Raw genomic sequence first — 10,197 nt, forward strand, 5'->3', positions numbered from 1 at the left:
CGTCGTGCCCGGCACCTGGTAACTCTCATTCCCGTCAACCAGTGGACCTGGGTGAGCGACAGGTACACGTGAGGGAGGACGACCCGGGGACGTGTCATGAAGAACAAAGCGTTACCAAAGGCCAAGTCTCTCTCTGAAAGCAACAGGTATTCCCAGGGTAGGACATGGTGGGGAAGGGACTCAAGCTCTGTTGGGCTCCCACTGTGCGCCAGGCGCCCTCATGGGGCTCCTGCGGTGCTGTGCTCACCTGGCCTGGCCCCGCGGGGGAGAAGGAGCCCAGGCGCAGCCAGACTTCACACCTGGGTCTCCCCGCACCACAGCCTACTGCCCTGTGGGGCTAACCACACACACACACACACCACACACACACACCACACACACACACCACACACACACACACACCACACACACACCCCACACACACACACCACACACACACACACAACACACACACACACACACACACACACACTTGTCCCTACCTAGAAGCTAAGGTGATGGTCACACCCACATCCTGGGCGCTTCTGAAGCGGGCACAGAGCAAAGATGGGAGACTGCAGATCAGGAGAGCCGAGCCTGGGTTCTGACATCATCACCTAGGACCTCGGTGGCCCTGGCCATGGTGTCTGATCTCAGGGCGTCGGTGTCTCCATCTGCAAAATGGGGTCAGCAACACCCGCCCCGCCCATCACATGGGCTGTGCGGATGTGAGGCCGTGAGAACAGAGTGAGAGACCCCGACGGCTGCACTGCGCCGTGCAGGAAGGGGGGAAGGAGGGCTCGCTGACAGGGACAGAGAGAGGGCAGGGCACGAGCAGGGGAGAGAACAGGACGGGGGGGGGCCAAGGGAATGTGGGAGGGAGAAGCAATGGCCCTCAGAGAGCTGGAATGATGGCCAAGGGTGACAAGTGAGCAGGAAACAAAAAGAGAAAAAGGAAACGAAAGCAGAGGAAAGAGGGGAGACACAGAGCGGGACAGTGAGAGAGAGCAACAGCGAGAGGCGGTGGGAGGACATAGGTAATAAACTCCCGTGACCTGTGCTCATACTGCAGCAACGGTGAGGTTTGGCCAACATGGCCGGACGCAAGAGATCTGAGCCTTCCTGCTAGCTTTGCCCTGGGCAGGTTGGTTAACTGCTCTGAGCTTTGGTTTATCAGCCTCTACAATGGGAACAGGGAGCCGGGCTCTGTAAGTGCAGCTGGTGACACTGAAGAACCACTGAGGAAGCTCGGGCTGAGCGGCCTTGCTCATGCGGGGCGCACGTCTGTTCACATGTCACCTGGATGCTGCCTTGATCAACGGCATGAGATTTTCAGAGAATGGGGTGGAGGGGCCTGAGCACAAATGGGACCTGAGTTCTGGGTGCCAACCAGCTGGGCTTAGCTGTCAGTTCCGCCAGAGACAAGAAGAGCTGGAGACACAGACTGAACAGAATCCAGGAGAAAAGGATCCAAGAGTCACAGGGAAAGAAAGCATTTCAGGACTGCCCTGCCCCGGGCTGGCCACACCCACCATCTCGTTCTCGAACCACAGGAAATAGGAGCAGTAGAAGTCCCCCTCGCGGGACAGCAGCGTGGTGTAGCCCTTCTGCAGGTATCTGCGCGCCAGCTGGATCAGAGACCAGACCTGGGGAGAGGAGACAGTGCTCATCTCTGCAGCCTGTGGGGCGGCCCTCTCCCCACGGCGGGGGCTGGGCTCAGGCTCTCAAATCCCGAGGGGAGAAAAGCACTCAGAGGAGGAGCTCCTTCCTGCTCATCTTCTTCCTTAGTGTCTGGGCCCAGCCTTAGCTCAAAGCAGGAGCTTAATAATAAATGGATGATGGATGGATGCATGGATGGACTACCCACCCTTCCAGTTACTGCAACGACAAAATATACGTATAAACACTTTATGTACCTTTACTATACACACAAGCCATAAAGAGTAGATTCATCTTTCAGGACAGAACAGAGCCAGGGGCTTAAGAGAAGATGAGGGGGTGGCCCCCTGGAACCCTCCTGCTGTCGAGGGCCAGCCACTCACCTGGGCCCCTCAGCACTGAGGATGTCTGGCACAGGCTCTATGCCAGAAAGTTGCTGGAAAAGTGTTTGAACGCACAGAGTGCCCTGGTCCAGGAACGTCCTCTGCTCCAGGGCGACATCTGAACGAGGGCTCACCAAGGGCACCGACGGGAACACAGTGACCGGGGGACAACGTGCCTCAGATCCCCTCCGTGAGATTCTCCTAATTCAAGGACTTCTGATGCTGTCTGTGAACTGCCCTAGGGAAGCTGGCAGCAGGGGCAGCTCTGCTCCCCCACCTCCCAGGGCCTGGAAAGGCCTGCTGCGCTCTCACCAAAGAGCTTAGAAAAAGCTTAGTGGCAGGCATACAGGAGCTACTCCAAACCTGCCCACAACACAATGTCTAATGAAATCTGCAAACAAATACACAGGTTTGCTCTGTTTTTCAGGAAAGCAATTCGACAACATGTATCAATAACCTTAATAACACTCCTTCCGTTTGCCTTTGTAATTCCATTTCTGGGATTCCATATTGAGAAAATAATCAGAGACGAGGACAAGGATGTATGCCCAGAGGCATGTGCCGCAGAATTACTTACAACCGCAAGAGGCTGGGAACAATCTAAACGTTCAACTAAGTACATGACGTTATGTTCACATGATGGGCTATTGTGGAGCTGATGATAATCACGTTGATAAAGAATTAATGACATGAGGAAATGCACCAGATATAAAGTGAAGTGAAAATGTGGTAAACACACTGCTTACACAGAATGATCTCAACTATAACAAACCGCACAGAAAAACAACAAAAAGAAATGTACCAAGATAACCCCAACTATCTCCAGGAGATGAAGATGCCGGGAAGGATGGTACCAGGAAATGCTCGACCAACTCCAGCTGCGTTCTGTGCCACATGCTGTGTTAAGTATATTACATGCATCATCTCATACACTTGTAATCTCTGCAGCAATTCTATGATGTCACTAGAGTTACTATCCTCTTTTACAGATAAGAAAACTGAAACTTAGACTTCATAATACCCCAGGCTACACAGCTAGTGAGGGGCAGAGCTGGGTCTCCAACGGGCCTTTTGTCAGGATCTTGTTTTAACCATTATGATACACCTGATTTGTATACACAATGTATATGAAAATGTATAGTTTTTTAGAAAGTGGCAGAGGTCCTCTGTTCTCCCCACCAAAAATACTAGTTTGCTATGAAGATGAATCAAAGAAAAGGACCCCTGGAGACTGTTTTCTTTGTAGAAACCACCTAATTTTACATTCTGATACTCAAGTTGATTAACCCGTGTGTCTTCTTTCTGTTTTAGTGAACTCAGCCAACACTTATCGGGCACTTATTTATGCCAGGCACTGAGTTAGGCCCTGGCCATTTCCTCCCCTGAACTCGCTGCCCAGACTCTGCTGCTCCAGGCACATTGACACACGCGGGAAGATGGCCCTGAGTGCCGACCGGCATCCTGGGGTGATGAAGATGGGCAACTATTCTTAGAAGCCTGAAGAGCTGGGTGCAGACACCAGGAAGAGTGCCGCGAAGGGTTCTGGCGGGAGTGCTCAGAGCCTCCCGGGAGCCCGAGGGCGGGGGCTAGTCCTCTGGGCAGGGGTCAGCACGCCCCATCTGATGCGTGAGGAGAGGGCCCAGGCCAGGCCAGGTTACCTTGGTTCTGACGAAGGTGGCCAGGGGCCCCCTGCCCAGCTCCGATGAAGTCCTTTCAGTGCTGCTGAGGGAAGGGGCCACCATCTGGCCGGTGGTACGGTCCACGTAGATGAAATGCACCAGGCCGGGGAAGTCTTCCAGGTAGGTGAGGGTCTGAGTTAAGGTGCTTGTTAAGCCAGAACCAGGGAGGGAGCTCCTCTGTCCTCGATCTAGGCTTCCAGCGAGGCCTGCCACCCGCCCCCAGGATCCCCCTTTCCCAGGTCTCTCTTTACCGTCGAACCCCCAACCCTGAGAAGGTCTAAGATGCAAGTACAACGGATCCTTGGCTCTGGCACATTTAATGCAGGGAGTTCTGGTCCCAACAGGAACATGGTATGTTCGTGTTTTACCATTTTCATGCGGGATGAGTTTAAATGATACACATGCTGCGGCTGGTATGAGAGCAGAGCCATAGAGCTAAAGAGTGAGGCTAGCTGGCCGCCCACCCACCCGCCTCACCGTGATCCTGTTCACCTCTACACTTCATCTCCAGAGGCTGGAACGTTCCCATCTGAGAGGAAGGGCAGTGGCTGGTGGCTAGCAAGGCCTTCTCACCTGCGCACTGAAGACAGAAGTCTCCAGAGACAGGAGGCCACACCCTTTAGAGATTTTAATACAGAAAAAGCTGCTTCATATAAAGTTCCAGGGAAAATCAGTATTTGGTAAAATTAGCTCTGTAATAAAAGGGTAAGTCTTGGAGGTGGCTTTTTAAATGGGGACAAAAAAACACATTTATTGCAGGCCTTCTCAGAGCCTTCACGTGCCACTGTGTACTGTGACCTCTAAGAAGGAGGACGTGGCCGCTCAAACCTACCCAACCCCAGGCCCCTGCCCCTCGTGGGAGACCCACTGCCACTTAGCTGGCTGGACAACACCGACATAAACGATCCCCAGGGCTCTCAGAAGTAACCGTGGGAGAGCAGGAATTTCTGAAATTCCATCTGTGGAGTGTTCCTACAGACAAGGCCCCTGGGACACTACCTCCTATCATTTTTCTTCAGAGAAAGGAAGCTGAGGTGGTGAAATATATGCTCTTTCTCCCCAAAGCCGCAGCCCTTCAAGTGAGTGGGTGGAGGAGGCAGGTAGTCCTGAAAGGCCTCCTCAGGGCCAGCTATCAGGATATGACACCATGGTGACATTCCTCCTGCTCTTCACCAACAGGAAGTCCTTCCAGTCTGCCAGCTTTTCTCTGCCGAGGAAGCAGGGGGAACAGGGCTGGGGTCAGGTGCGCCCCAGCTCCTGCCCTGGCCACCGAGGGGCCACACTGACACTTACTGCATTAGACACTTACTGCATTAGCGTCTGGACCTGGTCCTGCAGGTGCTGGGGCAGGGAGGGGCCTCCACGGCCCGGAGCCGTGGTCAGGAAGCTGAGCCGGTAGATGGCGCAAAGCTGCCTCTTCAGCCTCCCGCATGCCTGGAGCAGCCTGGGCACAGAGAGGTGAGATGTCACAGCCGGAAAGGCCCTAGGAGGGCACGCCCAGGACGGTACCCCATCCCCTGTGATCACCCTCCTCCTGGACTGACGTACAGCACAGCTGATGCCCCCTGGCCCTCACTGAGCCAGGAGGCAGCTTCCCAGTTTTCCCCCAGCGTGTGCTCTGAGCACTTAGAATCTCATCCAACCTCATGGTTTATTTTATGGAGAAACAAGGGGCAGTGACTTGCCCGAGGTCACACTGAGTCCGTGCTGGAGCCGGGCCTCTGCTGGCCGTGTCGGGCCCTCAGGCCCTGCTCCTCAATCTCTGTCCTCTCTGCTCCCAGCCTCCCCTCAGCATCCGTGGGCTGGACCCGCCCTCCCAGGACCCCCTCTGCCCTCAGAAGCGCCTTCCTGAGCATCCTCTCCCTCTGGGCCTGGAGGAAACTTGCTCTTCTGTCCAAACGACTCCCCCCTTGACCTCAGAGCCCACCACTCACTGCCAGGATGATCCGGGCTCACTTCTGGAGAAGGCCTTGGTCTTGAACTCCAGCCAGGTGCTCTGTAAGGAGGACAGGTGACAGGCAGCTTCCTGACAACATTCCCACAGCGAGGTCCAAGGGACACCCCACATTGTGCTCTGAAAGGCTCCAAAAGGCCCCCTGCCTCCATGGCTTATTTAGGCCCAGCACACACCTGCCATCCACAGCCAAGCTAGGTCTCTGGCAGGTCCCCCAGCACCCTGCACCCCACTGTACACCAGTCTACTCATTCAGCAGGCATTTATTTAAAGAGCAGTTTCTGTGTGCCAAGTACCGGGCTCACTGTCTCGCTGGCAGATAACCGTAAACCAATGATGCCAGAGTGACAGGTAGGCGCCTCAAGGGAGGGGCAGACGCAGGCAAGAGCTGGGGTGCTGACCCCCCTCAGGGGAGCTTTGCATCCTAACACGTGCTCACTGGAGTGCGCTGGGCACGGAGAGACGCTGAGCACTGCGGACTGACTGGTAATTTGCGTCTGGGCTTCAGGTGGCTGCTCTGCCTCTTCTAATCCCTCTGCTCATTTTCAGACCAGTGCAAACTCCGTGCACAACGAATCTCAGTTCCTTGAGCCCTGCCAGCTACACAAGTGGCCTCAGATCTCAGCCCAGTGTTCTACCCTTGAGAGCTCCCCCCACCCCCAGGCTCCGGCCTGGGCTGTGCCCCGTTTCCTGCTCTGCGTGCGCACTGTCCCAGGGTCTTGGCCTCATCTCCCAACCTGGGTTCTACGCCCCCTGTGGGTGCAGCGGCCTCCCTGTGTCCTGGATGTCTGAGACCAGCCAGGTGGTGAGGGGTGTGGCGGGCAGACCGCTGGCTGTCGCTAAGCCCTCGAGTTGGGCTCTGGCTCCACTGCTCACCAGTCCAGTAACTTTGGCAAATTCACCATCTATCTGAGCCCGGGTTTCCTCATCTGAAAAATGGGAGCTATAACTCGTCACACAAGAACGTTTTGGAAATGTCAAGTGCCACTGCTGTAAGTTTCTGTTTCTGTTTCCTAATGGGGGAAAACAAGGACCACAAGCCCATGGTGGGGTGGGGCAGGGCCCAGAGCCTGGGCCCCTCACCTGGTGTGGACAGAATGGGCCCTGCCCCCTCTCCCTAAAGTGGGGTGTCCAGGCCTTGCGTCTCACCTGAAGCTCTTGCCCACCTCGATTCTTGACAAACTTGTCCATCCTCTGGCGTAGGTCCCCCATGAGGGGGTGGGACCGCAGGGCGCTCCCGGCCTCCTGCCCCTCCTTCAGCTTCTTCTCCAGTAGAGAAAACCCATCCAGCAGCTGGTACAGGGCCAGGGCCAGGGCCGTACTGGGGCTCTAAGGTTAGGAGAGCGGGGCAGGGCAGACAGGGGCAGCCGTGGGGCGAGCATCTAGGCTAGGGCGTTGCCAGGGCAGGCGGGAATGCTCGTACCTTGGTCAGGAGCACCATGTTGATGCCTGGCCACAGTGGCAGGCAGTACATGGTGTGGGGCACCATGGGGCAGTAGCTCTCTTTCACGGTGGCACCCAGGAAAATCCTTCTGGGGCTGGAGGGTCCTGGGGAGCGAGGGACCAGCGCCTGGAGGGTGTCCTCAGACATCTGTGGAGGAAAAGGGGCTGTCAGCGGGAAGGGGTGGGCAGCTGTCTGGCCTCCTCCCCACATCGGGTCCACCCACGGCTGCCCACTTGCTGTCCTCCCTGGGAACCACGAGGCATAAACTTTTCTAGCCCCAAGAAATCCCAGTTCCTAAATCCCTGCGCTCTGCTGCGGCTGCCCTGGCAGCTCCCGTCCCGCTGCCCCTCTCTCTCTCAACATCCTCGGGGCCCTTCTGCCGGGAGTCAGGACTGGATACCACACGGGGGTAGCGGGTGGTAAGAAGGGACAAGAAAGGTGGGAAAAGCAGCGGCGTGGGGTGGCATGAAGGGGAGGAGGCTCCTCTACAGCTTTCTGTACACGAAGCATTTAAAGCTGATTAACACCTGTCATTTCACCACCTTCAGGACGTCCTGACACTCATTCCAGGGGGGCAAGTGGGGCATAACAGGACTAAACAAGCAAGACTCCAGCCTTACGAGGGCTCTGAGTAACAAAGTCTTTATGGGCAAAAGCGGAGAATTAAGGAAATCGTTAGGGATGCCACAAAAACTTCTCTATAAGGAAGTCACTGTAGTCTTACGATAACAGCAGAAGTCTCCATACAACACACTGGTTGTTCCAGGAATTTGCTAAATAAATAACATACACATGCAATGCACTCTGAACAGTCTTGTTAAAAACCACACTGCTGAGGAGTGTCTAGTTAATGGGAAAATGCTCAAAAAAAGAAAGAATATTGAAATACATCAGGATTCAAATTTAGTAAAAGAAAAAATATATATGTCATGTGTGTATGTGTCAATGCACATATAAAGTCATAGGAAAGACTAGAAGGAAACACTCCAAAATCTTAATAGTAGTTAACATCTGGGGCTGGGGTTTGAGAGTGATTTTTTTTCCTTTTCCGTATTTTACTTTTGTTTATCCCAATTGTTCTACAATGAACATATTTACTTTATCATTTTAGAAAACATTAAAAATTAAGTTGGACTTTCACTCCCAAGAACAGTGAGGGTGGGGATTTCTCAGGAGTGGAGGCCAGGTGTCTGGGGGAGGGGGAGGGGGAGGGAGGCGGTCACCCTGATCCACCACTCACCCCGCCCCTGCACTGGCTGGCCAGCCTTGAGAGGGCACGAGGAAGGCCAGCGTGGCTGGAGAGTCACCCCAGGAGAAGCCCTCAGAGCCTCCAGTGCTCACTGCAGCATCTCAGATCAGCTGGTGCCCCGGCCAAACCCCCCCACCTCCGAGGCCCCCAGGAGAAACTCACCTGGACATGGGGATCATCAGTGGGAGGGGTACCCCCATCCAGCCAGACTGTGCTACCTGCAGGCCATAGGTATTAACATAACAACATAAATAATGGCAAAATGTAAATACTGGCCTAACAGCCTGTCAGCAGGGGAAGATGGAGCAGAGATGGCCCCATGCCATCAGCAGCTCACAGCACGTTACTGTGAGCTGGGGAGACTTCCCCTTCTCATCCTATCCCAAGCTGGTGAGTGCAGGGCAAGCTCAGAGGTACCAGAGCTAGAGCAGCCTGGGCCGGGGAAGAGAGGCTCCCTGCTGCCACGGTGGGCTGCGGGGAGGAGCTCCTGCACGTGTACCTGGCGGTGGGGGGTGTCCCTCAACCCCCTCCTCGGCCCCCAATCCCATCCTTGCTTCTGCCCTCCCTAAACCTTCAGGCCCCTCCCTGGCTATAACAGTGCCTCTTCACTGGGAGGCAGCACACACTGTCTACAGTTCCCCATTTATTTAGTCAATCAGCAAACTTTAACTGAGTATCTACTATGTGCCGGGAACTGAACTAGATTTCCTTTCCTAGGTCAGCTCACAAAAACCAGCTGAACCAGCTGCATATTTGAAATATTGTAGGCTTGTAATAATAGCGCTCTCTCGTATATTTCATTGCAAATAACTATCATTTATAATCATGTTTCTCTGGAGAAGCCTGTGTCTGTGTTTCAAACACCTGACTTACGAATGGATGAATGCAACTCCACCCATTTGTAAGCTGTGAGTTCCATGCACTGTGGAACAGGCATTATTTACAGCTTTGAGGCATGAAAAAACAAACTACTGAGAGAAAGGGGCCAGGAGGAGGAATGAGGGAAGGGAGCAGTGAGAAGAAAATGGAACTTCAGCCATTACCCCAAAGTAGTGCTTTTTGATGTGTTTTGGGCTCGTGGAGAGCTTAGAGAACCCAGGACAGTTATGATACCGGCCACAGAGAAATGGACAAGCAGGGATGAATTGGCACATGGTCTCAGGGGTCCCAGGCTCCTTTTTTGTTTTGTTAATAATATTTCCAATATTTTTCGTTTCTTTTTATTGCTTACCCACATACTTTGGAAAAGCAGGTAAGCTATAAACCATATAGACTGAATATTTATATTTTAAATCACTGTACTAGAAATAAAATATTACTTAATTATTTGATTACTTATTAATTATAAAAAAGAAAGAGAAGGCGGAGAGCACATACATGAGAGATGAATTTTTAAATGAAATCAACTTGTCATAAAAAATTTTAGGGATCATTTGAGTGGCCTTAACAGTCCTTGAATTCAAGCTGGAGCCGGGAGGGTAGACAGAGAGTTTGCTGCACACAGTGTCCTGGGCTCTAGGAATTTGGGTGTCTGTGTCTGGGCCCTTACAGGGCGACGGGGTCCACTGAATCCTAAGACAGATTCTCCCAGGGCTGCCTATCCACCTTCTCCAGGTCCCTGTCCCGTGCCCCTCCTCCTCTCCAGGTCTCACCTGAACTCTGCTCCCCAGGGGAAGGAGCTGGTGTGAAATACTCCTCAGGGAGGGAGAGGCTGTCTGTCTCCTGGGAGGGAGAAGGGGCAGCTGGGTTGAGGGCTCAGGAAGGCTCTCCCAGGGGGCTCGACCCTGGTCCCTGCTCTCTGGGGAGAGGCCGACCCGACCCGACCCGACCCTTCTCTCCCCCTCCCCCTC

The 10,197-nt window shown here is 53.9% G+C and overlaps 1 protein-coding gene across 1 annotated transcript in view; it reads right to left on the reverse strand.

The window, feature by feature from the left end:
- Positions 1–10,197, reverse strand: part of HPS1 (HPS1 biogenesis of lysosomal organelles complex 3 subunit 1) — a 23,958-nt gene that overhangs the window by 983 nt on the left and 12,778 nt on the right. The window contains exons 9-17 of the mRNA XM_007456239.1: positions 10,000–10,069; positions 8,510–8,565; positions 7,078–7,245; positions 6,804–6,983; positions 5,635–5,696; positions 5,010–5,144; positions 4,842–4,907; positions 3,680–3,824; positions 1,512–1,625 (exon numbers count right to left, since the gene is read on the reverse strand). Of these exons, the coding sequence (XP_007456301.1) occupies positions 1,512–1,625; positions 3,680–3,824; positions 4,842–4,907; positions 5,010–5,144; positions 5,635–5,696; positions 6,804–6,983; positions 7,078–7,245; positions 8,510–8,565; positions 10,000–10,069 (996 nt within the window). The remainder of the gene's footprint in view (positions 1–1,511; positions 1,626–3,679; positions 3,825–4,841; positions 4,908–5,009; positions 5,145–5,634; positions 5,697–6,803; positions 6,984–7,077; positions 7,246–8,509; positions 8,566–9,999; positions 10,070–10,197) is intronic.

The sequence above is a fragment of the Lipotes vexillifer genome, unplaced genomic scaffold, assembly GCF_000442215.2.
Source record: "Lipotes vexillifer unplaced genomic scaffold, Lipotes_vexillifer_v1.1 scaffold184, whole genome shotgun sequence".
Classification (NCBI taxonomy): domain Eukaryota; kingdom Metazoa; phylum Chordata; class Mammalia; order Artiodactyla; family Lipotidae; genus Lipotes; species Lipotes vexillifer.